Below are 27202 nucleotides of genomic sequence, written 5' to 3'. Positions count from 1 at the left end.
AGATGCGTCTTGCTAACTGTTTCTCAGATTCTGAAATCAGAGAAATGAAAATGGGTTGGGACCATCTTTGGCTTCGGGATTTTGATTTCCTTTTATGTAGGATTCTGACTTGGACTTCTGTGCAGGCAACTTAATTATCTTACTTTTGTCATAAGCAGCTATTGCCTGTCCTGCCCAGGAAGGGAAGAAGGAAGCAAAAAGGGAGACATGTTGGAATTAAGAAGTTGATTAAGAATATTCATATTCTGAGTTGCCCACTGGAAACAATTGGGATGGTTTTGTTAGATGTGAACCACATATTTATAATTAGCTCTGGATACTGTTGCTGAGCAGGTGGACAGTTTCACAAGCCTGGCTAAGATGCCAGAGAGGCCTGGAAGTAGGTTAGACGTCCTCCAGGGAAGAGGTGGCTGGGCGAACCAAACTCTGGACACAGACTGATTAAAGGAGACTCTAATCAGGACTTTGCTTAGATGGTGATGAAATAGTAATATTTATGAGCTTATCTGACTCCTGGACAAAGCAGAGGTATGATTCTTAATATCAAAGATTATCAGTCCCTGCAAAGTGGGTGATTTAAGTGGGTTAGAGATTACAGTTGGCAACTGAAAGGTTTAAAAGATTACGTCTGAATTCGTCTTATGCTGAAGGATGAAAAAAGTGAGATGTTGCTGGAGAAGATGTGATAATTGTCTAAGAAATGAGGCAATTCACCTCATTTTACCTGCCCATGTCCTAGACCAGTGAAAACTGATGAAGGCCTTCAGAGCTCAGTGGCAAGCAGGATGAACTGTCCCAATGGCCACCTGCCCTTGGCACCTGCTGCATGAAAACTTACATGCAGCACTGGGAGAGAGGCGAGAGGATGGAGATCTCGTCATGGGAGTGTCGTCCGAACCTAGGAAAAGACAGGCATCAGTGATCAGCATCTTCTCATTCCCTTGGGGCTTTCTGTTTCCTCCCTTTTAAATCTGTGGTAGGGGTAAGAAGCCAGGAACCACAGCAGCGCCTCCCCAGCTCCCTCTCCTCCTGGTTGGACCCCTGCAACCCCTCCTTCCTTCATACCCAGCTAGCAGCTGAGGAGAAGCCTCATTCTCTGCCTGCAAGATGGACCCACTAGTCAGAGAAGCCCGGAGAGCCTCGGCCTGATTCACTGGAGTGCTCTTAGGCGGGCAGAGAATCAAGGGCAAGTGGGAAAACGCAGCCACCTGGAGGTGGGCGTGACTGTGCAGGTCCTCCCTGGGGCCTCTGGTTTCCTCGGAGCAGCTGGAGAGGAAAGAGCTAGAGCTGGCAGGAACACTTACCCTCTGGCATTGTCGAGGTGAATAAGGAACCCATCCTCCCCGAATTTGGTGAACATCTCATAATGGTGACGGTCCATGTTTCCTGTAAAAGGGAGAGGCTGGCAGGTCAGGGGACCGGGAGCTTCTGACCCCAGTTCTTTACAGGAGTAGAGGCCTGTCAGTCATCCAGTACAGGAGTCTGGATCGGAGCCTCAGCTGGCCTTTCCCAGGCTTCCACCCCTTTCTCTGCCCACTTGCGCCCAGGGGTTCTAGTGTGCCCTGAACTGTGTACTCGTCCCTCTTGCCCATGCTGAATGGCTTTTTCAGCCCAGGCACCCCCAGCTGAGAGTAAACAAGGTTCCTTCCTGAAGGGAGTGACAGCCAGCCCTCTGTCTCTGCTTGCATCTAAGCCCCTGTGCCATGGCCGCCTGTTACTCTGCTGTCCTGCTACCTTTCCTGGTCCCTGTGGAGTTACCAGGTTCGGCTAGGACCTTGCCTTCGGCCCCCCAGCTGCTACACGTTGTGCGCTTTCTCGCCTTCCTACCTGCTGTCCCCTCACTGGGCGCAGGGAACACGTAAGGTCAAATCTGACACCCACCCACTCGGGCCTTGTGGCAGGGTCCCCTTCAACTCCAGTTCTTTGAAGAGAGCACCTGTTAACTCGCGTCCTCTTGGACCTTTGCCACTTTTGAGGCTGGGAAGCGCAGGGTTAGTCAGTCCTCATGAACCAGGATATAGCTCTGTGCAAAGGTCACGGCCACCTCTGCCAGTGCCCTGAGCGTCGGGGCCTACCTATCAAGAAGTCAAAGATGGCCATGTCGATGATGTTGAGGAGCCGGTTGCTGCTGTTGTAGGGGTAGATCTGTCTCACAGCGTCACAGTAAAGGGGGTTGAGCTCCCACCTGGGGGTGAGAAGAAGTCCTGGGGCTGGAAAAGCCAAGATGGCAAGGTGTTGGGGCCCTCCCTGCACCTTCACCTGCTCCCAAATCCCTGCCTCCCCCGCCCTGCCTGGGCTGGGGGCAACGTCTCAGGGTGCCAGGTGGAAGCGGTGGACTCGCAGGAGGACCCTGGCCGAGGACCCTGGCCAAGGACACGGGAATGGAGTCCGTAGATTGTACCTCGTAAAAGGTTCAGAGTCACTCACTGCCGGGAGCTAAGCTGATGGCTGGGGTACCACGTGCCAGAGAGGAGACCGGGGCAGGAGGGGAAGGTAGCGCCATGTCCCTCGCCTGTTTCCTCAGCATCGCTCTCATCAGTCCTCTCGGACATGGGCCCTCCAGGGTTCCTGCACTGTTCACAACCCGCCATGGGCCACCTTGTCATGCCTGTCACACTTGTGCCTCTGCCTACCGTGTACCCTCTGCCTCTCAACCTTCACAAAGTCCCTCATGACCCGTCACTTGTGTCCTCCAGAAGTTCTGCCATTGCTTCTCTTACTGCCACACTCAGGGTGGCCTGAAGATGGCCTCAGTGCTGCTACGTGCCAGGGAGATACTGGGCCTGGGGGTACGGCCAGGAGGCTCTGGGCCCGGGGTTTTTCTCAGGATAACTGGCGTCTCCATGGCTCCTCATGTGCTTCTCCGTTAGAGGAGCACTTTCGTCTGGCTGCTTCTCTGTCCACCTGAGAAGCCTCCTGAGGGACAGCCTATGCCCCCTGTGTCCCCTAGCACCTAACAGGCTCTTCATCACCTAACAAATGAAGGAAGAGAGAGAACAGACCCAGGCCAGCTGGTCAGGGATCAAGATGAAATGAGGCAGAGGAGAACTGAGGAAGCTTTTGGGGTCCAACAGTGACAACTCTCGAGGACGGGACTGCAGGGCCACAGACATGGCATTTGCCGCCAGGGGCCAACTCACTCCTCTTTTCCTGCCAGTGTGTAGGAGCGGATCCAGGGATTGGGCACTGACAGCCGGGGCGCCAGGTTGAGGGATGGCAGGAAGGCAGAGAGGGAGCCCTCCAGCAGGTGCGGGTTGCCGCAGACTGCGTACTCGGTCTTGCACATGTACGGACACTTGGCGAAGAAGCACACGTTGCTGGCTGGGGGCGGGGAAGGAGAGAGGAGCGTAAGAGGAGGACTTGGAGGCATGCCGTCGTCCTGCCCAAGAAATCCCTTAGGATTAGATGGGAAACCCTGAACCCCGGCTTGGGAAAAGGTGGAAGAAGGAAACTGCCCTTTCTGGACAGAGCAGCTACTGAACGGAGCATCATGGGCACCAACTTCCAATGTCTCTGAGCAGAGAAAGTGTGGATCCAGTCTCTCTGCATCCCATCCATTTGATTGGGACATTCTTTGTTGCCCTGGATGGATAACCTCTGACTCCGGGGAGGTCAGCGCTGTGGGTTTTAGCAACCACATGGGCCAGTTAGCAGCTCACACACCATCTTTCCCCACACGCAGTCCATCTCGTGCTACTGCTGAAGCCGACCAGGATGGGAGTGTCTGACGGCAGCATCCGCCCACCCCAGTAATGGCAGTGCGGGTGGCAAGGAGCCATACCCCCGTGAACATGACAGTGGGCTCCTGCTTTACCACGTACGCCACAGGCTCTGGCCAGCACACTACCTGGAGAGACAAAGAAAACGCTCTGCAGGATTTCATTCTTGGTGACCTCTAGGATTTCCTTGGTGACATTCACTAGCCTCCCCACTGTTGGCGGCACCCGTCGAAAGTCCAGAATCCTGAAAGAGGGAGTCCAGTTTAGATCTGAGGGATGGTCAGGGAATGGGGAGGAGTCTTTTCCCCAGAACAGAACATGTTAGAAGTTGTCTGGTGTTCCTGACCATATCCTGCAGTGCAGCAGCTGAGGGTGTCTCTGTGGTCAGTGCTGAGCTGACAGTGCCCAGGGTCACTGTCGAAGGATGGAGAAGGAACCCTTGTTCCATCAAGCCTCCTGGGCAAACCCTTCTACCATCCAAGCTGTGTTCTTCTCTGGTGCTTCTCGACTTCGGTGTGCGTGCCAATCACTTGGGGATCTCCTTGGGTAGATTCTGATTTTGTGGATCTTGGGTGAAGCTGAGATTTTGCATGTCTAAAAAGCTCCTGGGTGGTGCCCATGATGCAAATTCACAGCCCACACTTGGAGTAGCAGTGACTGAGCAAATAGGAACCTGAACGTTTAGGAACGTGCTTTATCTTCTAATATGGCCACCTTATGACTCGTTCTCATTTTTGGGTCAGGTAACTAGAGCAAAGGGCAGAGTCATGCCCAAGATGGCAGCATGAGCAGCACAGCAGAGTTAGTTTTCTTTATAAATTGTTTGTTTCATTATGTTAAAGACTGTGGGGTGGGGTGGAGTATCGAGTTTAAAGGCACCACACTCAGGTATGGAAAAGATGAACAGCCAGAAGGATCAAATGCCAGAGAGTCCCCAAAGGGTCTTTCCAGTGTTCCCTCCTGGGCAAGTGGCCCTTGCAGTGGACATTACCTTCAGGGGTCAGACTTACCTGTCCAGATGGAAAGCTGCGATCTCAGCGTTGTGTCTCTGAAAGTCAATGAAATAGAAGAAGTCTGCGGGCGTCTCCTCATCTCGCTGCTGTCTAGAAGGAAGGAGGGAGTCACGCCCTGGACTCAGACTTCGGCTGGGAGCCTGAGGACAGGGCTGAGAGGAAGAGGAGGAGGAACGTGCTTTCGAGCTTTTCATATATACGTGCATGATGGAGCCACAACTCAGGAATGGTCAGTGGCCTCCTGGGCTAGGAAGAGACGGGCAAGGTAGGAAGTCAGGCTTCTGGAAGACACTGCCCTGCAAGCGCCATGGACATCAAGTTTCCCACTTAAGCTTTGACAACAGTGTCTGATTCTTTAAAAATCCAACAGATGTGAAGGAAGAAATACAGACATTCTTCTGAAGGTGTTGAAAGAGGAGAGAGGACCTATTAGCGGAAGCAGAGGCAGGGCAGACCCAGACGCCCCAGGATTAAGAAAGGTGGGTATGACCCAGAACTTGGTCATGGAAAGCTCCCTAGAGAAGGGCAGTATGATTGAGGTGTGAACAACTAGAAAGTTCTGGATCTTGGGGTGGTTTGGGAGAAACACATGGAACAATCCCCTGAGAGAAACTCAGGTGGGTCAGGAGAATGGGCCCAGCCATGGGATTGCGGGAGGCAGGTGAAGAGGACATTGAGTGATGTACATATTAAACTCTCTAATGGAGTCCTGAAAAGGGGAACCTGGCTCAGAGGGCTGGGGCCTGCTGGGTGTGCTTGTTCAGGAAAGTGCCTCCTGATCACCAGGGCATCATGGGGTGACCTCTGGCTACTAGGTCAACTCTGCCTTGATGCTAACAAACATGGAAGAACGGGGATCTTCCAATAGTTTTATATCCACCACGTGGAACTGTTCTGAAGGCAGCAAAAACATCAACAATGTAAAGAAATGTGATGTTGCAGACATGGCCCTAGGTAACCAGCCTATGTCCAAAAGGGTTCCGTGCACGCTGCCAAAACACACAGGCTAGTCCCGAGAGCTGCAGCCAGAGGCTGTCCCAAAGAGAGGTTCTATTTCAGAAAGTGCCACCACGATTCCAGGACAGCTCCACGCCCAGCCTGACCCTTCTCATGAGCATCACCACATTCTGCACCAGATGACAGTCCCTGGCCCTGGTCTCGCATTACTTCCTGAATTCCATCCATAAGAACATGTGGTCTCTGATTTGGGATTTTCTAAAACATCATTGCTTCCTTGTATGGCCTGAGTTAGAAATGATTTAAAATTTGAAAAACCACTTTTACTTGATGTGAATGCTTCCCTCGTTTTGAGAAGCCTGAGTATACTTCTTATTGTGCAGTATATTGAACATATGACATTTAAAAAAAAATCACCTTTATATTTAGAATGCATATTATCCAAAGAAAAATTTCTGCTGTCCCTCTTTAATAAGGGAAAAATGCTTTTTGGTTTAAATTACTTATGGGAAAATGCATGATTTTTAAAAAATGCATTTAAAAATGATACAGTATTTAAATTTTTTTTTTTTTTCCAGTGCTGGGGATTGAACCCAGGGCCTTGTGCTTGCAAGGCAAGCAAGCACTCTACCAACTGAGCTATATCCCCAGCCCATAGTATTTAATTTTGGAGTACATTTTATAAAATTGTAGATGAATGTTTGTTTATGGCATAAGAATAGGTAAAACTGCTCCTATCACTGAATAGTGAAAATTTTCGTATTAATTTCAGGGAGTTCAGGAAGCTGGTTAATTTGAACAATTTCTGTGTTTGTTTCTCATGGGCAGAAAAGGGGTTTTAGGTTATTCCTTATGTTCCTTAATTTTCCTACCGATGTAACACTGTAGTTCAAATAGTTTTTCTCCCCTGAATATGAAAAGTGAATGTGGAATTTGTCCACTTCACATTAGTTTTTCATTTTTAAAACCTAGAGACATCCTAATGCACCATACAGAGCTTTTCCTCCAAGAATGCGACTTATGGATCTGGGATCTGTGAATTGGCAGATGTCTGTGCTTCCCATCAGTGCCTTGCATTTCCTCGTCAGCGTGCCCTGAATTGCTTCTCTCTAACCTGTGCTCTTTCATGAGAACACGGTAAATGTGCATGAGTAACCGAGACAATGATTCAAAACTATCAGCCAGCACTTCACTCGTGGCCTAGGCAACATAATGAGAATCCACCTCCTAAAAATGAAAGGGAATGAATTTATTAATGTCAGTACTGTATATGCCTGAATATAAGAGCCCTCTGGAAACTGTCCCTTGGGAAAGGACGCTTTCCACATTCAAGTTTCCATCTGGTAGTTTCTCAAGTGATGGAGCCCCTCTCAATGACTTAATTTTGTTTGAGCTGATGATATCACTCCGAGCTGCTTTTGCTGCCTGACAACTGGTTAAAACAGGTCGTTGGGGGTCATGGGGGAGGAGAGGGGGAAAGACTTAACTACAGGGTTTACAAGGACCTAAACTTGGCTTTGTGATGATGTTGACCAACACCAAGAATTCTTGGCAAGTGGAACATGAGAGTTGGGGGCAGGGGGAGCAATATTTCTAAATTTATTTATATTTTTTTTAACATTTAAAAAAATTGTAGTTGTAGATGGACATAATGCTTTCATTTTATGTGTTTTATTTATTTCTATGCAGTACTAAGGATCGAACCCAGTACCTCACACATGCTAGGCAGGGGCTCTGCCACCAAGCAATAACCCTAGCCCTATATATTGTTTTATATGATAGATTTTTTTAAATCAAAAAATATAAGCAGATATTCAATTGGTTCATATATATCTCTGAAAAGTTATATATGTAAATTGACCAGACAACTAGATTTTTGCATTTCCACATAGGAAAAATGGGGGAATCTCCTTATAAGCAGGCCTCTCAAGGTTGCTGGGGCCTTAGGGTCACGGGTAAGCCCCAGAGCCAGTCCAGCCTGGGACTTTGGGCATCAGAGTTGTGTAAGGCTCCCGAGGGCAGCTGATCTACTCTAAGTCCCTTCCTGAGGGGGCGCCTTGGTCCCTCAGGTCAGGAACTAAGACCCGTTACCTCGTACACATTTCACTAGGCCCTGCCTCTAGAACAAGCGACTGGACTGCCCATGAGGACTGTCCTCACCTGGCTGAAGGTATGGAACCCTGGTCAGTCTATGTGGATTCCACTGGAACACAGTGCATTTTGGAAAACATGTGACTTGGGTAATGGGAGTCCCTCTTGGGACCATTCTCTCTTAAATGTAGCATCCCCAGGGGAGCAATTCACTAGGCGAAGGCATTAGAGTCCCACTTTACGAGACCCCAGCCTGCAGCATCGTGGCGGCCAGAAACACACCAAATTATGCCTAAAGACTAGATGTGGATTATTTCACCAATATATATGAAATTCAGAGGCATGTACATTTTCTGTTTTTTTTTTTTTAAGTTGGTGGTAAGTATTGAAGCCAAGGGCACTGCACCCCTGAGCTACATTCCCAGCCCTTTTAATTTTATATTTTGAGATTTAAAAGAATAAGTTGTCCAGGTTGGCCTGAAACTTGTAATATTCCTGTCTCAGCCTCCTGAGTTACTGGGATTATAGGTGAGCAACACTGGGCCTGGCTGTAAGTTACTGTTTTAGGAACAAAATATAAATGAAAGTAGTTGGGTGTGGTGGTGCATACCTCTAATCCCAATGATTCTGGAGGCTGAGACAGGAGGATGGCAAGTTCAAGGCCAACTGGGACAACTTAGTGAGACTCTCCAGTCTCCAAATAAAAAAATAAAAAGGACTGGGGAATTAGTTCAGGGGTAGAACGCCCTTGGATTCAATCTCCAGTATGAAAATTAAATAAAATCATATATATGATATATATATTATCATATACATATATATTTACATATGAATGTGTAACCGACTTCATGTAGCCTTTCTAGATTGTCTAATTTTTCATTCAAAACAAGCATTGTGGGGTCGGGGATGTAGCTCCACGGTAGAGCGCTTGCATAGCATGTAGGAGGCCCTGGGGTTCATCACACCCATTGCAAAAACAAAAAGTGAGTGTTGTCCTGTAGAGATCTGCAAACTTTTTGACGTCCAAAAGAGGGTGCTAGCACTGGAGGAAAGCAGGGACCCATTACAGCAGGAGAGAGTGAACCGAGCAGTCCCGCTGCCTGGGTTTCACGCCTGGGGATGAGCCGGCCTCTTGTGGCCTCAGAGTCTTCACCTTACCATGGACATCATAACGGCACTTGGCTCATGAGGAGGTTGACGGTCCACAGACGCTGTTCGTGTGGAGTGTGTGGCGCAGATGCTAGCAAGGACTGTGGAGACTAGCTCTTACTGTTTAGTTGCTATTATTCTCACAAAAAAGAATTACACGCTTTGGGTAGGATGTCCAAAACACAGTCTCCCAATCACTGGTATAAAGATATTAGGTCCCTTTTTATCTTTTTGGCAGTACTGGAGATTGAACCCGAGGGTGCTCTACCACTGAACTATATCCTTGTCCCTTTTTCTTTTTTTTTTAATTTTGAGACTGGGTCTCGCCAAGTTGCTGAGGCTGGCCTTGAACTTGAGATCCTCCTGCCTCAGCTTCCGGAGTCACTGGGATTAAGGGTGGGCGACACCACGCCTAGCGTTAGAACACTTTTACTACTTTTTAGTCCAAGCACCCCCCGCCCCCCCCACCCAACTGCCCCACGGGGCGCAGCGGTGGGAAAGACTCCACTTACCTCATGGGTTTGAACATGGCCTTGCCGAAGTCCGAGAACCTCAGCACCAGCTTCAGGTGGACGCCGCTGGGCTTCACAACTGTGAAGGGTGGAAGGGCAAGTGAAGGGCGCTTCCTGGGCCTAAGGTCAGGGCTCGGACTGTTCCACTCCACAGGCCCAGCCAATTTCTTCTCTTTTATTTAATAAGACCTTAAGGACCCGTATTTGCTTTCCAAGCCTGCAGGGTAAACTCCACCAGGTCAGGCAGTGGAGCATGGATCAGGGTTCCCCAGAAAGATACAAGTGAAAACCCCAAAAAAAGGTTTTCCTAAGAGGAACCGAACCTTTCCTTTGTTTCAGCTGCACCCTTGTGGATTCTGATCATGCCATCTCTTACATTATCTTAGACTCAGTTTATCTGCATCCCTTTCTATTTAAGATTCTCTGCTGGGCGGAGCTAGGGTTCGGCAAATCCATGTGCCTCCGGTTCAGGGGCACCTGCTTCCTTGAGTTGTAGCCTGCCTCACCTCACCTGCCCCCCTCTGGCCCAGCCCTGCTGTGAGCCCCCTGAGGGTTGGGACAGCGACTCCCTCCCTCACTTGGTGTTCTATGAAATGGCAAAGGGCAGATGCTTAAAGAAAAGGGAAGCCTGGGGCTCTATAAACGTCTAACCTTTGACACATGGTGTCACGTGGAGAAATGTCTGATGCGAGCTCATCAAGTTGAGGTAAGTGGATGAGGCCACTTATGGCTAGAGGTGGCTGGCCCGAGGTTCAGTGACCAGGCAGAGGGAGAGTCTGCTGCCCTCCTAGCTTTTCCATCCCGTCAGTCATTTACGCCAGTGGTCCCAACCCGGGCTGCATTAGAATCACCTGGAGCATTTAAAAAACAAAATGCCTGGGCCTCTCCTTCTGTAGCTGAACCCAAACCTCGGGAGGTGGAGACTGAGCAACAGCACTTTTTAAAATTTCCCCAGTGAGTCTAACGTGTTCCCAGCACCACGAACCACTGTCCCGCACGATGCCCTCTTAGATTTGAAAACGCCCTCAGATCTTTTTGAGGATTTTGTTAGAATTCGCATTCCGATTCAGGAAATCAGAATGGAAAGGGAGATCCTGTTTTTCTTACAAGTTCCCCAGTGACGCCAGTGAAGCTTGTCCCTGGCCGGCATTCGGGTCAGTCAGAGCCTACAGCAGGGCTCCTCTCCAATGCCTTTCTTTCTGTGGGTGACCTCTGAGGATTAGGCAGGGACGCCCCCATTGCAATGGACGCTGGGGTTCTTGCGGCTGTGACAGGGAGGGGCCTGGGTGGAAGCAGGGACAGGAACTTACTCTGGGTGCAGTCACACGCCCCCAGCAAAGCCTTCTCGTCCTGGCTGTAATCTGCAAAGAAGAAGGGCAGTGAGCACTTGCAGCCATGTTCCTGGACCCTCAGTGCAGCAGGGGCCGGTTCAGAAGGGATCTCCCAGAGCCTAGGGGACTACGGTCTCCCCAGGCTCCGTCGTCTCTAGTGCGCCATCCTCCACAGCCGGCCGGCGGACCCAGTCTGAGTTTGTCTCTGCTAATAATCTGCTGTATCACATAGCTTGTCATAGTGCTTGAGGGCACAGTCGTGGGGTGAGAAGACCCGTGTTTGACTCCTAGCTCCAGCACTGAATTCCCTGGTCAGGTGTCTTAACCTCTCTGAGTCTCAGTTTTCCCACCTGTAAAGTGGAAATGATAAGGTCCCGGCAGAGGAGAGAATGCCTTGCCTGGTTCAAAAGGAACGCTCGATAGACAGCAGCATCGCCCCTCTTTATGAAGCGTGCAGAACACATTCTTACGCCTCCGTTATGGGGCGGTGGTGAGATTACGGTTATAAGATCTCCTTCAAAAGGAAAGTGTTTTTCTACCTATTAACCTATCGTGTGACAGTGGCCACCCTGTAATATCCCACCCCGGATCCCCGCCCGAGAGGGCTTAATCCAGCCCCTCTGGGAGAAGGTCAGTGGCTCCTGCCCCCCCATGACCCTCACCAGCACTGATGGTGGGAAAGTGCCTCATGTCGTTCAGGAGCTTGCTGACCAAAGGGCTGGATCTGGGGTACAGCCCGTGGCGGTTGATCCCCAGGTGGAACTGGACCCAGCTGGCCTCCAGTCGGAGCTGCAGCGGGGGGTCCAGGGAGGTGAGGTTCATCTGCTCCTTGTACATCTTGTGTCGTCTGAAAGAGCCACAGGAGCATTTTTGGTTATGTTCTTAAAGTGGAGGGAGAAGAACGCAGGGACCTCACTGGACAGCTTCTCTGGATGTTCCGTCCCCATTCAATCAACAAGTGTGTCCAGCACCTACAGCCAGGCTTCCCACTGTGCTCAGGATGCCCTGGGGAACAAAGAGCCCCCACCCTCGCTCCTCGTCCTCAGAGAGCCTGCAGTCCAGTCGGTGAAACAGTGCACAAGGTCACAGTACCTAACACAGGGACTCCGACTTAGACCCCACCACAGGTTCTGTGAAGGAAAAAGGCAGATTGTTAAGAGAGAGGAATTAGGGACCTCCCATGACCTGGGATCTCAAGGGACACACCCCTGTGCCCTTTCCGGTGAAAAAGTCTATACCTTACATCTCCGGATACTGTGTCCTAGGAAGTCGGGAGGGAGGGAGGGAAGGACCCTCTTCCAGGCGGGCTGGAAGCTGCATTGGATAAATCAATAGGGCATTAAGGAAAGGAAGAATTAATTAGCCATTTATTGATCATCCTTCTTGGTAGCCTTTGTTTTGCAAGGATAAAAAGAAAAAAGTAAACAACAGGGTGCTTCCATTTAGAGACAAGCTGTATGTCTGTGAAATAGCTGGAGCAAAACAGAAAGCATCACCACCAAGTGCCAGCACTCGGGGGTCAGGCTGCAGCACAGGAATTCTGGGGGCACAGGAGCCTGGACTCTCCCGGGCCATAGCAGGACGCATTTTAATTCTGACCTTCCAGCTTGCTTAGCCTGTGAACAAGCTTTGAGCAGCTAGTGATTTTTGTTATTTTAGAAATGGTGAGAGTATTTCTCAAAAAGAAATATGGAATTTGACCTCATTTTTGGAGAGTGGGCTCCTTCTTTTTTTTTTTTTTTTTTGGTACCAAGGATTGAACTCAGGTGCTTAACCTCTGAACCACATCCCCAGCCCTTTTTAATTTTTTTGAGACAGGGTCTTGCTAAGTTGCTTTGGGATTCCCTAAATTGCTGAGGCTGACTTTGAACTTGCAATCCTCCTGCCTCAGCCTCCCGAGCCACCGGGATTATAGGCATGCTCTGCCATGCCTGACTGAGTGGGCTTCCTTCGATGAGGAGGAGTTCCTAGTTCCTTTCTTGGCCTAGGTAGTAGAACACTTCTTTAGCCAGGGAGGGTGAGGAGCAGAGTGATGCAGGTAGACGTGCCAAGAGCTGCCTGTGAGACACCTATCTATGCTTTCTCTACCTGCTCAGGTAACTCCTCAGTTCAAAGGGAGGTTGCAGACATAAAGAAGGAGTCCCTCATTATCTTTTATACATAAGAGGCAATTGCAAATTCTGTTTCCATTAGGCTTTTGAACTGCCAGGGACAAGTCAACCTGGTCATTGGAAACCTAGTTACCTGCCACCTCTTGCCCTGACTCTTTGGGGTTTGTGTACCACACATCACTTACTGGATTATTGCAAACCTTCTGGATTCAGTCTTCGTGGAGGGAAATGATACACAATGGGGTTTGGCTTCCATCTTCCAGTTTCTATCCGACTTCTCACCAGCACGCTGTGACCCAGGAACCCACCTTTCAATTAGCCAGACTTGGTTTCATAGGGTGTCACTGTTCAGAGACTGGATCTCCAGCTTGTTGGTGTCAGCTGCGGGTTTCCTGAGTCTTTGGTGATGAGGTTCTTGCACTTGCACCCCTTTGGCTCTCCATGACCATCTTTGTGCTTTATTTTGTGTGGTGCTGGGGAAGGAACCAGGTCCTCTAGCAAGCTAGGCATGTGCTCTACCACTGAGCCACACCCCCACCTCCCCACTTTCATTTCTGATGTCCAAACTCAGTCTATTTGACCTTCTGCAAGTTGCCTTCCCACCCAGGGCTAGGCCAGGCTCCCTGCTTCACACTGGAAGCTTTACCATCTCATTAAGACCAGGTTCAGGTTCTTCCACTGAATTTCTAACCACGAATCTGTTTAATTATCCTTGTTCCTCGTGTTTTATTCTCATTGGTATCTAGGACCCTCTGCTGTCTATCCTTGGACCTAATTTGATGGTGCCATCACAAATCAGTCACCTATCTCCTGCCTGTGTTTTTTCCTTCTATTTATCATTGGTTTTATCTCTTTCTTCCAGGTCTAACCCCAAGTGGTCATTCCTAGAGAGAACGCTCCTTTGGCTCTGGACCAGGGTGTTTGCATAATCTGAGACTTCCTGGGACAACCATTTCTTCTTCTTCTTCTTTTTTTTTTTTTTGGGGTGCTGGGGATTGAACCCAGGGCCTTGTGCTTGCAAGGCAAGCACTCTACCGACTGAGCTATCTCCCCAGCCCCATTTCTTCTTTTCTTTCAGACTTTTGCTTAATTACTCAAACTTGATTCTGTAAACAGGCCATGGGAAGGAAGACTTGGTGGAGCTAAATTTCAAACTGTGGCTTTTGACGTCATGATTGAGGGTGAACACAAATGCCCCAGGTAGAGGAGATAGAGGCAGAGAATTTGGACTTCCAGAAGCAATTGCAAAGAAAATCACGAGGCCATCCTTGAGCAATGACCTCAGAGCTGGAAAGAACGTAAGAGACTATGAACCCAGCTTCCCTTCCTCCTCCTAACACTCCTTCTGAGGAGTTGTCTCTTGTCCTGTGAGGGGATATGCCATATCCAGGCTGGTTCTTTGATTTTACCCTCCAGAGTTAGGATTCCCCTCTTATATTACACAATTTATGATATTCAAAGATAGTTCCCATATGACTTTGGCATCTTTCCATCTTTTTTTTTTGTGGTGCTGGGGTTCGAATCCAGGGCCTTGTGCTTGCAAGGCAAGCACTCTACGGACTGAGCTATCTCCCTGGCCTGGCATCTTTCCTCTTAAGGCTAAGTTTCTGATTCCCTTCACAGACCTGGGGGTTGAGTCTTAGTTTATTCGTGATCTTAGTTATTGCAAGGGACTGCGTGTTCATGTCCTTCTCAAATTCATGTGTCGAAACCCCCTCCCCATTCTGCTAGTGTCAGGGTAGGGAGTCTTTGGGAGGTGATCAGGTCTTGAAGGATGGGACCTCCTGAATCAGATTAGTGACCTTATTAAAGAGCCCAGAGAGATCACTTGTATCTTCTGCCATGTAACGTTCTAAAAGGAAGTCAGCTTGAAAAGAGACCTCATCAGACACCAGATCATGGAAACGCCAGAAGGAATTTTGTAATACAAAGCTGCTCCCCTGCCCTTTCCGTTGCATCACAACCTAGCTTGTCAGTCTGAAAGCTGCTCTCCCCGCCCTTTGTTGCAGCCATTTCCCCGCCTCCCAACTACTGTCAATCTGTGAACATCCTAGCTAGCTATTGGTTCATCAGTCAGCCTGTAAGTATCCTTCTCCGTTATTGGTTCCCTGTTAGTTCAACTGCTTAAGGATAGCTAGCCCGCCATCTTTTCTCGTGCTTTCTCTCTCCTATTCACTTTCTTTCTCTCTCCTCCTCGCTTTTCCACTCTTTCTAGCAGGTGCCCTTTCTCTTTTCCTCTCATTTTCTCTCTTACCCTGCAGGGAGACACTCTGTTTACTTACTAAACCCTCTTATGTCAATTCCCGTGTCCGGCATGGTTTTTGGGTTTCTTACAAATTTGGCTTCAGTCTTTCAGCTTCAGTCAGATATCTCAGCAGCCCACTCTGACCCATGGATCAACCTGATCTTGGAAAATTTCAGTCTTCAGGACCGAGACAAATGTTTAGAAGTCACTCAGACAATCGTATTTTGTTATAGCAGCTTGTGAGGACTGAGTTATATTTATTCACTTCTCTCCAATTTCTGACTTCCAGAACAAAATGCAACACCTGGGCTGTGGATTGCCCGGGGCAGAGGAGAAAAGGGTGATCACTGCTTGCATTATAGATGCTTTCTTTCTACTAACGTAATGGAAGATTGAGTAATTTTGGGGGAAACTGCATCTCATATTCCTAAAAAACTGTGAATTCTAAAATTGGCTTCCAAGGCTCCATGACCTCATCCCTGGAACCTGTGACTGTGAGGAGCTCTCACGCCCATGATTGAGCTGTGTTCCCAGCACAGTGGAATGTGGGGAGATTATCCAGCTGGGCCTGAACTAACCACTGAACCCTTAAAAGCAGAGGTCTTCTCTGGCTGGTAGCGGAAGGAGAAGGCAGAGAAATGACGGAACATTAGAAAGATCTGACACACTGTTGTTGGCCTTGAAGATGGTGAGCCAAGAGCAAGGACCAAGGAGCAGCCAGAGGAGCTGAGACTGCTCCAGGGCTGATGGCCAGCAAGAAAACACGGTACCAGTCCAGCATCTGCAAGGACCTGCATTCTACCAAGAGGACTGAGCCCGAGGGAGGACCCCTGAGCTCCAAATGAGAATACGGCCAACAAAGACCTTAATTTTGGTCTTCTGAGACCCTAGCAGAGAACGTGTTCTGCTGTCCTGGACTTCCGACCTAAAGAATTAATGGGTATTTCTTTAAATCTCCAAGTTTGTGGCAATCTGTACATAGTCACAAAAACCATACATATTCTGTTCATGAAGAGGGTAAAAAACCAAACACTTTTATTTTAAGCATGTTCTTATTTATTTAAGAAAATACCCAAAGTTACATATATATATATATATATATATATATATATATATATATATATATATATGTGTGTGTGTGTCATCTTAATTAAACACCCTTAACTACTGAGACACAATCTCCAGCCCTTTTGGTTTTGTATTTTGAGACAGGGTCTTACTAAGTTGCTGAGGCTGGCCTCAGAATTACGATCCTCCTGCCTCAGCCTCCCAAGCCACTGGTTTTACAGGCATACACCACCCTGCCTGGCTTCTACTTAATATTTTTCTCTTATGCAGAAAACTATTTCTATAATTAAGTTTTAGAGTGTTATTTGATCACGAAAGGGGTTCATCAATTTCTGGATAGAATTTATACTTCTGTGTTCTCCAGGATCATTTAGCAAGAGAGAGAGGTAGATTGCGGAGTCATCATGGGGAGAAGATCACAGATTTAAATGCCTCCCGGAGCCAGACAGGGAGCATAAATGGTGAAGAATGCAGGCTGAAGAACAGGGAGGGGTGGGGAGTGGGTCCCACTGGAGAGCACTCTCTCCCCCTGAAGGGGCACAGCCTCCACCCAGCTTCGGCTCCCAGCAATCAGGCCCTGACTTCATTCAACCATTCATCAAGCACTTGTTGCCAGCTGGATGCTGATCTGTATTTTGGAGCTAGAGCTGTGTACAAAGCAAGGGCTTTTTCTCACGAAGCATTTTCCTGAGTTTTTGACAGGAGCTGGAACCCCAGATTTTGATCAGAATTTGAAACTTCCTTTAAAAAACAATGTGGACTCAAATTTAAAAATATCCTACCTGGGCAAACCAGCCACAGAAGCCCACAGCCAGCGTGTGTTATCTGCCCCTTTCTGTTGCAGCAATTGCAAAGCGAGCCTTGTCAACATGACCAAATATTATGACCCCCTCCCCCACAGGTGACTCTGGGGTCATATAAACAAGGGTACAGGGCAAGCAAAGGAGCCATCTGCTATTTTAAGATTTTGGTCTCCAAAAGCAGTAAAAGGAAAGATGGCTGAGCCTTCTCTCCCTCAAGGAGGACTGGCGCTTACCCAGTCCCTGAAGGTCAACGGCAGGCCCGTGAGTCCAGCTGCCCCCTCCCCACCCAGGCAAAGAAGCAGCTTTTACTGTTCATCTAATTATTTAAAGTGACCAATTTTAAACATCGGCAGAGAGAGAGAGAATTTTATGAAAAAATCAAGGAAAAGGGTGAATTCCTGACCAGGTTCGCAGGCCACCAGCCAACTTTTCTTGACTTTATTAGCATTTATTTTTATTTTTAACAAATAGTCTGGCCAAGCTCTGCTTCCCAGGGCTACTTGGAAGCTGAAGTTATGTGACTACAAAACTCTCTTGGGAATTTGCCGTAAAGAGTGGAGAGTCCTTAGCCAAGTTAGTCACCCTGAACTGGAGCAGCACAGAACTCGGGAGGGAAGGAGAAGAAAAACAATTATGCTGTTGAGCCGGGTTTGGGGAGAGGCCTGGGGAGGAGGTGGGTTTTTCTTAAGTGGAGCTGATACCTAATGGATTTTAGTTATAACCACCAGCTGTGGACACAGCATCCAAATTAAAAAAAAAAAAAATACAAGTGGCACATTGAGTGTAAATTCTGGACTGGTTTGTACTGCTTCTTAAAACATTCACATTTATTGTTGGGTGGGGACACATGACTCTGGTTTGCTATTCTGCCCTTGCCAGAGTCAGGGTCACCTCTCTTTGGGGGTCAGGGCATGGAGAGGGAAGAATGGGTTTCCCTGTGTCCATTTCTTTTTTTAATGGTCAAGGCAGAGTTATCCAGAGTAATTGATTTCTTGCAGAAGCTTTTCTTGAATGCTCTTTGCTTCTGGGTGGGCAACCAACGAGGAGGTGCTGGACAGGTAACTTAAAATCAAAAAGGGTTGGGGATTTAGCTCATTGGTAAAGTGCCCCTGGGTTCAATCCCCAGTCCAAAACAAAACAAAAAAAACCCCAAAGAAATTGCCGTGGTCGGAGCATTTACACCACGGTAACTGCAAATGTTACAGATCAGAGCTTTTGTTTTTTTCCTTGGGAAAACTGGTTTCCAGTTCTGTCTGGTCTCTGATGTAGCTGCATACATATGAGGAATAAAAATGGCGGACGTATAGAGAAATTACCTGCTTTTTTTTTTTTTTAAACCTGCTTGTTATGCTAAATAAGAAATAGGATCCTAGAACAGCAATCAATATGAAAACAATAAATAGCACTATATTTTAAGTGGATATATAAAAATCCATTTATACAAGATAAATGTCTATGTAGTTAGGCACAATATCAGTCAAGATAATCCTGATCTTTAAGCTAACCTGACCTTTAAAGGAAAAGAAAAAGTAGATGCTATAAAAATCAAAGCACAAAGTTTTGATAGTTGATGCATCAATAAAAATGAACCCTTAGCTATTAGTCATGTGACCTTAAGGGGGGACGTCAAAATCCCTCCGCTCTTACTGTTCGGAGTTTTCCTTGGAACTTGTTCCCTACAAGGAGCAGAAACTCTTTCAGAAAAGAGAGGATTTAAAAATGTTTGACTTGTTTGTTTTTGAATAAAAATAGAGTTACATGATTCAAAATTTTAAATCTTAGAAAATTTTCCATCTCTGTTCCCACTTCTCTCCAGAGGCCACTGATGTTGTAGGGTTTTTTTCTTTTCATTGTTTCTTTCCAGTTTTATTTTATGTGTATGATAATATAAAATCCACACTCTCCTGAAGCTTGCTTTATCCTTTTGTTAGTAGGTTTGGCAATTTTACAATTCAGTATACAGCATGCTCTTTATTAAGGCAGCATAACATGCTGGTATATGTAAATCACATAATTAATCTGTTGTGGTCTGGATGTTTGTCCCCACAAAATTGACATGAAACCAAATCCCCAAGGTGACAGCATTAGGACATTGGGTCTTTGGGAAGTAATTAGGTCATGGGAATGTAGCCCTCATGGTTGGGATGAGCACTGTTATAAAAGAGATCCCAGCCAGACACTGTGACACATGCCTGAAGTCTCAGCTACAGGGAGGCAGAGGCAGGAGGATTAAAATTTTGAGGCCAACCTGGGCAACTAAGTAAGACTATCTCAAAAATAAAATGAAATCAAAGGGCTGGGGATGTAGCCCAGGGGTGGAATGCTTGCCTAGTATATGTGAGGCACTGGGTTCAATCCTTGGTACCAGAATGAAAGGAAGAAAGAGAGAAAAGGCTTTTGTTATGACAAGCCATGGCGTGACCTAATTTTAGCCTATATGCATGATATTTCCCAAGTGTGAGGGTGTATCTGCATGATAAACTCCTACAAGTGTAATGGATGGGTTTATTCTTTTTTTGTTTTATTAGTGCATTATAGTTTTACATAACACCTGGGCTTACTTTGACAAAATCATACATGCATGGGATTTATTTTTCTCCATTTCTGTCCCTAGTGTCCCCTCTCCTTTCCCTCCCTTCCTCTCTGCCTCTATTCTCCTCCCTCTACTCGTCTTCCTTCCACTCATTTATTTATTTTGATTGGTGCTTTAGAGGTCTACATAAGGGTGGAATACACTGTGGCATATTTATACATGCACATAGCATAATAAAAGGTAAGTAGGTTCTTAATCGTTACAGATATTGCCAAACTGCCCTCCACCAAGGCCAACCCTGACCCTGGGGGCTGGGCATGGCGTGAGGCCATTCCCATGAAACCTACTGTTCTTTCTGATCTTCCTCAATCTAGTAGGAGAAAAGCGGTATCTCAGTGTGCTTTCCATTTGCCTCTGTTTCCCTGGGAGTGAGGCTGCAGGTCTTTTCATACGCTCATGAGACATTCGTTTTTCTTTTGACTATGTTTGTGCTGAGTTGTTCATCTTCTTTTCTATTGATTTTCTAAAATTATAAAAATTACTCTTTCTCTATGAATGGCAAATAATTTTTCTGTTGGTTGTTTATCTTTTCATTTTACTTACAGAGTTTCCCCACCCCCACTGGGTTTCTCAGCTACAAAGAGACTGTAACAGAGGAGCTACTCGTGGCCACAAACCCTGCCTCCTTCTGCTGCCAGTAAGGACAAGAATTAAAAGGTGAGGTACGAGAACAAGAGGGCAGGGGTTGCTGGGTGCGATGGCGCATGCCTGTAATCCCAGCCACTTGGGAGGCTGAGGCAGGAGGATCGCCAGTTCAAACCCAGCCTCAGTCATTTAGCAAGGCCCTAACAACTCAGTGAGACCCTGTCTCTAAATAAAAGACAAAAAGGGCTGGGGATGTGGCTCAGTGGTTAAGCACCCCTGGATTCAATCTCCAGTAGCCCCTCACCCCCCAAAAAAAGAGAGAGGGAGCAGGGTGGCCTTATTGGCACCGTGTGGGCTCCTGGAGGCGGCCTTCATGCGTGGCCTTCCTGGCTACCTGAACGGAGCACCCTTCCTCTGGCGGCCTGGAGGGATGCAAATCCTGCTCCCGATGTGTCCCACACTTGTGCTGGCGTTTGGGAGACGGCGTCAGCTCCCCTTCCAGAGGCCCCTTCCATCCAGCCTGGGGAGGGCCAGGGCCCCACAGTTCTAAGCAATTCTCTGAAATTTATTCCTCAGGTCCAAAACTAACAGAGATTTCTTTTTTCTTCCTTCCACAAAACCAGTTCCCTAATCTCATCTCGTGTGAAAGCAGACGTGACAGCTGCCTGGCTCCACAGCCATGTTGTTGGCCGGTGCCGCATTAAACCCGAGTTTCGTGGGTCTCCAGACCCTCAGTCTCCCGCCATCTTTTTCGTGGGAAGCTTCTGAGTCTCTGGTCCATTTCCCTCCCAGTCTTGACTTCCAGAACTCCTTCCAGGGCCATCTCGAGCACCCCGGTCTCCAGCGGGAACCTTTCTCCGACTCTCCCAAATGAAAAACAAACAGCACAAAAGCAGAACACGAGGTCTATCTTTGATGACAGTGGCCTGGTCTGACCCCTGATGGGATGAGGTGAGTGTGTCGCCGGTGGGCAGCGAGTAGAACAAGAACTCATTAGGAGTGCAGTGACAGGAAGGGACGTGGCTGTGTGTCACCCAGTCCTGGCTCTGCCTCTGCCGGGCGGCGGGACCTTGAGGACCGGCTGTCTCTGTACACACAGTGTCTCCTGTGGTCCCGCAACCTCTGCTCCAGAGGAAGGTTCTTCCCCACGATTTGCAAATGAGAAGACTGAGAACAAGGTTTAGTCTTAAGAAGGGGTTTCAGGCCTCTGAGCTTCAGTTTCCTTACTCTGGAAAATGGGGATTCTGGTAGCTACCTCCATGTGTTGCCCTAAGAATTAAGTGCGGTTAATACCCAACTAAACGGGAGCCATCCAAGAATGGTTGCTATTTAATTATTATTTTTATCATTTATAAAGACTAGAAACCAGGTTTTCAAAAACACGGTTCTATGGGGTAAATAGAAAGAACCAATGCTGCAAGCCAGGAAAAAAAATCCCTTGGTATATCCCAGAAGCGAGGGAACAACCTCTATGTCACCGGGTTGCACAAACCACTGCCATTTGCATGTCCCAGCACATTGGCGAGGTCGCAGATCATCCGACCGACCTCCGAGTCCTGCTGTAGCTTGTCCGCCGTCTCGTCTGTGGTTTCTCCGTGTCCGAGGTAAGCGTTAGCCAAGTTCAAGGCGTGAGCAGTGAAGTCCAGGCGGGTCTGGCCTTGGGGCTTAGGAGTGGGCATCTGCTGGCTTGGGAACAGGTGGGAAGCCTGGGGTGAAGCTCGGATGGGCCAAAAGGAAGCCTGGCTTCTCAGGTGCTTCCTGGAGTACGGGAGTCAAGGTGCCAACCTGTGTCCTGCTTCCTTCCAGGTTCCCGAGGGCAGAGTCACTGGGGTGCCGTGGAGGAGGAGGGGAGACAGCTGTGACTCAGAGGGACCCGGAAGGTTTTCGGAGGTTTGGGTGGACTCCCGAAGCTTACAGTCACCTACCCCCTGGCTTTGGGTGTGAAAACCTTCCTGGTGCCTGCGTTTCCTTGTCTTGGTGAATAGAAGGAATGGGATGGATGTCCCCTCCCCCACTTGGTTTTGGGGCATGGATGCTTTTATTATGTTTACATATCCCTTGTGGGTTGGGGGCAGGCCCTTTGGAATAATACTGGACCAGGACAATGCAGATACAACCCTACTTTTTGATGGTTGGTACCGTGGAGATGCCGGAACAGAACCAGAGGGAACGTCAAGGCCTCCGAGTGTTCTCTTCCGGTTCATTCCTGAGGTGACCCAGCGGCAGGGCACAGACATCTCTGATTCCTTTTGCTTCCAAATCTTGTAGTTTTCCATGCACGGCCTCTTGATCTTTCCTCTTCTTTCCATTGCCTGGGCCTCCCTGCAACCCTCTTACCTGGAAACCAGAATCTCCTCTTCACTGACATTTGTGACCCAAGGCCTTTTTCCTCCTTCGCTCTGGGTCTCACCACTGGGCCAAATTAACTGTCCAGAGCCCAGCTTCCAGCACGAGCCTCCCACACAGTGCTTAGGAGGTGGGAGAGCACTGACCCCAAACCTCTACTGCAGCGTCCCCAGACAATCTCTCTGCCTTTCAGTCTTCCTCTATCCATTCCCCGTCTGCCTACGTTCTCCTTCCCTGCCTGCCTTATGCTGGAATGCCTTCATCCACATTTTTATCTCCAGAAATCCTGCCCTGCCTTCAGGGTCAAACTCCATGGAGCTTCTTTCTGAAACTTTTCCAGTCTCTAACTGGATATGATCTTTCTCTCCTGCTCCCTCCTGTTCCAATGCAGCTCCTATCTTTGGTTGCTCTTGCCACATTCTGAGCGATACTGATTTAGGCACATTTCTGGTTCCTTCTAACAGACGGTGGGCAGAGGCAATGTCTTCTCTTTGCATCCCTTACAAAACAGAACACAGCACCTTTGCACACAGAAGGTACTTCTATTTATTATGGAAAGAAGTTGGACGCTCTCAACTCGCCATGTTCCAATAGAGCTCTGTACCAAACATATGCCGCAACTGTGTTTTGAATATATTTTTGGTATTGGGGGCTCGAAAATATTTCAGGGATTTGGTGGTTTATAATTCAATGCAAAACTGGTCTTCATTTTCATTTTTCTTTTCTTTAAATTTGTTTTTTAAACTGACATAAAAACAAAAAAAATCATACATCTTTATGGTACCATGTGATGCTTCATGTATACATTGTGTAATGCTCAAATCAGGGTACACATATCTGACTCCTCAAACATTTGGCATTTCCTTTATAATGAAAGCAAACAAAATCCTTCTAGCTTTTGAAGACGCAATACATTATTGTTATCTGAAGCCACACGCTGAGCAACAGCAAGCAGAACTTCTTACTCCTATCTGACTGTAACTTGGGACTCATTGATCAACTTTTTCCCATGCGAATCTGGTCTTTTTCAGACTATTTCACTTTAAGTTATCTACAAAGAGAACTTTCTAAATAGGAGAAGGCCATGAGTTAGAGCAGGTTAGAAGGGGTAAGGAGCAGAAGAGTTAGTGAGGACCAGGTAATCCGTCTACGATTTGAACATCACCAGATCATTCTGCAAAGAAAGTGACATAGGTATAAAGTGTATCTCTACATTTTTAACTGCATCAGAACAAAGTAACTTTTAAAACATTTAGTGTAAAAGTCACTTCAAATGTCGTGGAGGTAGCATATTGCTTTTGGTGGATAATTTGAAATGTTGATGCTCCAGGAGAAAATAAAGCCTTTCAATGTCTTAAGACCTAAAAATGAATGGGCAGCGTGCTGGTCTTTTAAATGTTAAGGAACCCTCTTGATTTTCTTCCTGCATCTCTGACTACTTGGTTTCTCTTTCTCTTTCAGTGTTTCTGGCTCCATCATGAAATGCTAGAATTCTGAGGCTCTGTTCTGACTCTCTCTCCCTTCCTCGCTCTAGCCTAGCTTCTGCCATGATCGCACACACACCCATAGCTTTGATTACCACTTGTATGCATGGAACTCACAGATTTATACCTCCAGCCCTGGGAGCTGTAGCTGCAAATATGCAGCTGCTCATTTCTCTAAAGGACAAGGTAACAAATATTTCAGCCATGGTGGACCTCATAATCAATTTCAACTGTTCAACTCCGTCACTACTGCATCAAAAAGAGCCTTAGACAATTTGTAAATGAATGGGCGAAGCATGTTGCAATACAGCTGTGTTCCAAAGCAGGGGGTCATGGGCCAGCTTGGGTCACAGTTTTGCAACACCTGTTTTGAAAGCTCTGGTGTTCAACATGCTGAAAACCAGACTTGTGATCTTCCCTTCAAGCCTGGGCCTGAGCTGTGGGTTTTGCTCAGTGGAGGTACCCCCAGCCCCCCAGTCTCCATCTTAGGTCACCGTTCCCCTGAGCTGACCCTGGGCTTTGGGTTTAGGAGCAAGATTTATTAGGAATATACTCCATGGACCAACCAATAAGAAAGAGAGAAGCAGGACAGGTGGAAGAAACCAGAAGAAGGTGTCATTTTGGGTGAAGCCCAAGTCTTGATCTTGATCTGTAGGGGAACCCTTGGGTTTGTTGTACCTAAAAGTTTGCCCTACATTGAGACCCAGGACCTGGGGACTCTGCTCAGTCATTGGTTATGATTGTTCCTGATGGAAGGAGTAGTGGGGGAGTGTATTAGTTTTCTGTGGCTACTACTGAAACAGGGGTCCAGTCCATTTCATGCTTTGAACACAACCCTTATACTCTGCCACTGTGGCTTATTTTAAAACTATAGTTTTTTTTTCCCCTTCTCCCTCTCTTCTTCCCTAATCCCAGTGGGAAGCACGATTAACTTTTTTTTAATCCTTTTAATCCATTCTTGATTTACAGACCACAGAAATGGAGGAGTCTGGACTTCAGAGTTGGCACCTGTGGATCTAAGCAAGAGCTATCACTCAAGGCTACAGGTGAATTATGACTCTTTACAGAGCACAGCTGGAGTGTAGCTTTTGAGGTACCTCTTTAAAAGTACCCCGCTCACCCTGACAGAATCACAGTCTCTGGGACAGGAGTCCCCTGTGTTTCTCCTTTGATAGCAAATCAACAAAACTTCTTTTTCCTTTTTCTCGAAACCTTGTCCTCATTATGGGATTGGCATTGGGGACAAGGAATGAGCTTTCAGTATCACCCTGATAAATCACTACCAAGTTAGTAGCTTAAAATGACAGAAATTTGTTGTCATACTTCTGGAGGCTGGAAATCCAAAATCAAGGTATTGCCAGGAATACCCACTTACTGAAGGCTCATGGGGAGAATCTGTTCTTTATTCCTTCCAGCATTTGGTAGCTCCAGGAGTTCCTGGGCTTGTGGCTGCATCAGTAATCTCTGCCCCCATGAATGCTTTACTTCTTCCTCTTCTCTCTTTACATTGACCCAGATAATCCAGAATTATCTCTTCATCTCAAGGTCCTTAATTTAATGACATCTACAAAGACTCTCTTTTCCAAATAAGGTGACATCCAAAGGTTTCTGGGATTTCTTTTCCATGGTTCTTTTTCTCCTAAGTGTAAAAAAACAAAACTCCCAGGTACTCCTGGATCTTCCCAAGGGTGAGGCCAGTGTCTCAGACTCTAGCAGCCAATCTTACTGAAACTGGAGGATGGGTGCCGAGCTTGGAAGGGAACCGAGATGCTGATGCATACCACTATCCATCTGCGGGGCTGAGCCACCATATCACCCTAGTCTAAGTTACTTGGACCTCTCCAAGAGCCTCCCACCTGGACATGCCCATTGAGATCCTGTCAATCAGCTCTTATGGTAACTGGAATGCTGGCTTTTCCAATAATGCAATTCTAACCCTGTCAGCTGCTCCAAAGCGCTCACTGTCTCTCCACTGCTGTCAAACAGATGAGCTTCTTTAACGTCACTTGCAGGGCCTGGACTGGGCAATGTGATAACCGCCAGCCATGACATGTGGCTGTTTGCATAGAAACGCAAATGAAATTGACCATTTGGTTCATCAGCACAGCAAGCCACATTTGAACTGCTTATAGAGCCACGTGTGGCTGCAGTGCAATTGTAGAACAAGTCCCTCATCGTGGAAAGTCCTACTGGACTCAAGGTCCAGACCCCATTCCTTTACTTCAACTACAAAGGCAGTAACCTCTCCACATGAGGGGCTGGGAGCAGGCTCCGTCCTTAGCCTTACTCTTCCCTTCCCTTTTTGCCTTCTTACACACTTCTCATCTGCCTGCCAGCCTGAGTCTCAGATTCTTGGAAGTCTGTGGAAGTCCCTGGACAAGTCCCATGTCCCCATTTCTGTGTTCCATTGTGAGGTATATTTCTCCTTCATACATTCTACATTACCGTTTCACACTGACTCTGGTTATCCACCCCAAGCACCCAAAGGGCAGAGTCTATTTCTGTTTTTGCTTAACACTGACTCCTTAGCATTTGGCATGTAACAGATGCTCAAAAATCAGTTGGGTGAAGGAATGTGCTCCTTATCTCACCCATAGTGGATGCACAGCTCTGTGAGAACTACCTTCTGTATTTTTCTGGAACAACGACTAGTGGGAATCACAGGTTTACTGGAGTCACCCGTATAAGAGAAGTAGGCTTGCATGCTTTTTGGATATCAGATGTTTGCTATATTAAAATATCCAGAAATCTTACCCCTCATTTTTCCTTTTTTCCACTGTTTCTTCTCTTAAACCTCCCAGGTCTCCTGATTCAGGGTGGACTAACCTGATTAGGTTAAAATTAGGAAATAAATTCTGTCCTTTCTGTTGAAATAACTAGTTTGTCTTTGGCCTCTGGCTTCGACCTCTCTTCCAAGAGCCACAATGCCAAGTCCTCTCCATCACAGCTCTTTAAATTGCATGCTGCAGAATTTATATTTTGCTAGACTCATTGGCTACCAAGCTGTTATGAGAACTGACACTCTCTGCTTTGAGAGCTCACACTGAGATTCCCCAGGGAGGAATTTGGTGATAATCCCTAAACTATTTCTTAATTGTTCGAATCTCAGTTTATTTCCTGGAGATGTTCATTCCTGAGCAATTCTAGGAGGTGCCGAGCCAGGTGGCAAGCTGCAAAGGGGTACCCCTGCCCCAT

General features: G+C 47.4%; 1 protein-coding gene across 1 annotated transcript in view; it reads right to left on the bottom strand.

Moving 5' to 3' along the window:
* Positions 1 to 27202, bottom strand: part of Fam20a (FAM20A golgi associated secretory pathway pseudokinase) — a 53266-nt gene that overhangs the window by 3902 nt on the left and 22162 nt on the right. Inside the window, exons 2-10 of the mRNA XM_047543535.1 lie at positions 11435 to 11619; positions 10752 to 10802; positions 9442 to 9520; positions 4730 to 4822; positions 3848 to 3963; positions 3141 to 3321; positions 2076 to 2185; positions 1305 to 1386; positions 839 to 898 (exon numbers count right to left, since the gene is read on the bottom strand). Of these exons, the coding sequence (XP_047399491.1) occupies positions 839 to 898; positions 1305 to 1386; positions 2076 to 2185; positions 3141 to 3321; positions 3848 to 3963; positions 4730 to 4822; positions 9442 to 9520; positions 10752 to 10802; positions 11435 to 11619 (957 nt within the window). The remainder of the gene's footprint in view (positions 1 to 838; positions 899 to 1304; positions 1387 to 2075; positions 2186 to 3140; positions 3322 to 3847; positions 3964 to 4729; positions 4823 to 9441; positions 9521 to 10751; positions 10803 to 11434; positions 11620 to 27202) is intronic.

Source organism: Sciurus carolinensis, chromosome 3, assembly GCF_902686445.1.
Source record: "Sciurus carolinensis chromosome 3, mSciCar1.2, whole genome shotgun sequence".
Lineage (NCBI taxonomy): Eukaryota > Metazoa > Chordata > Mammalia > Rodentia > Sciuridae > Sciurus > Sciurus carolinensis.
Note: the sequence above shows the minus strand (reverse complement) of the source record. Positions and strands in the feature narration are given on the sequence as shown.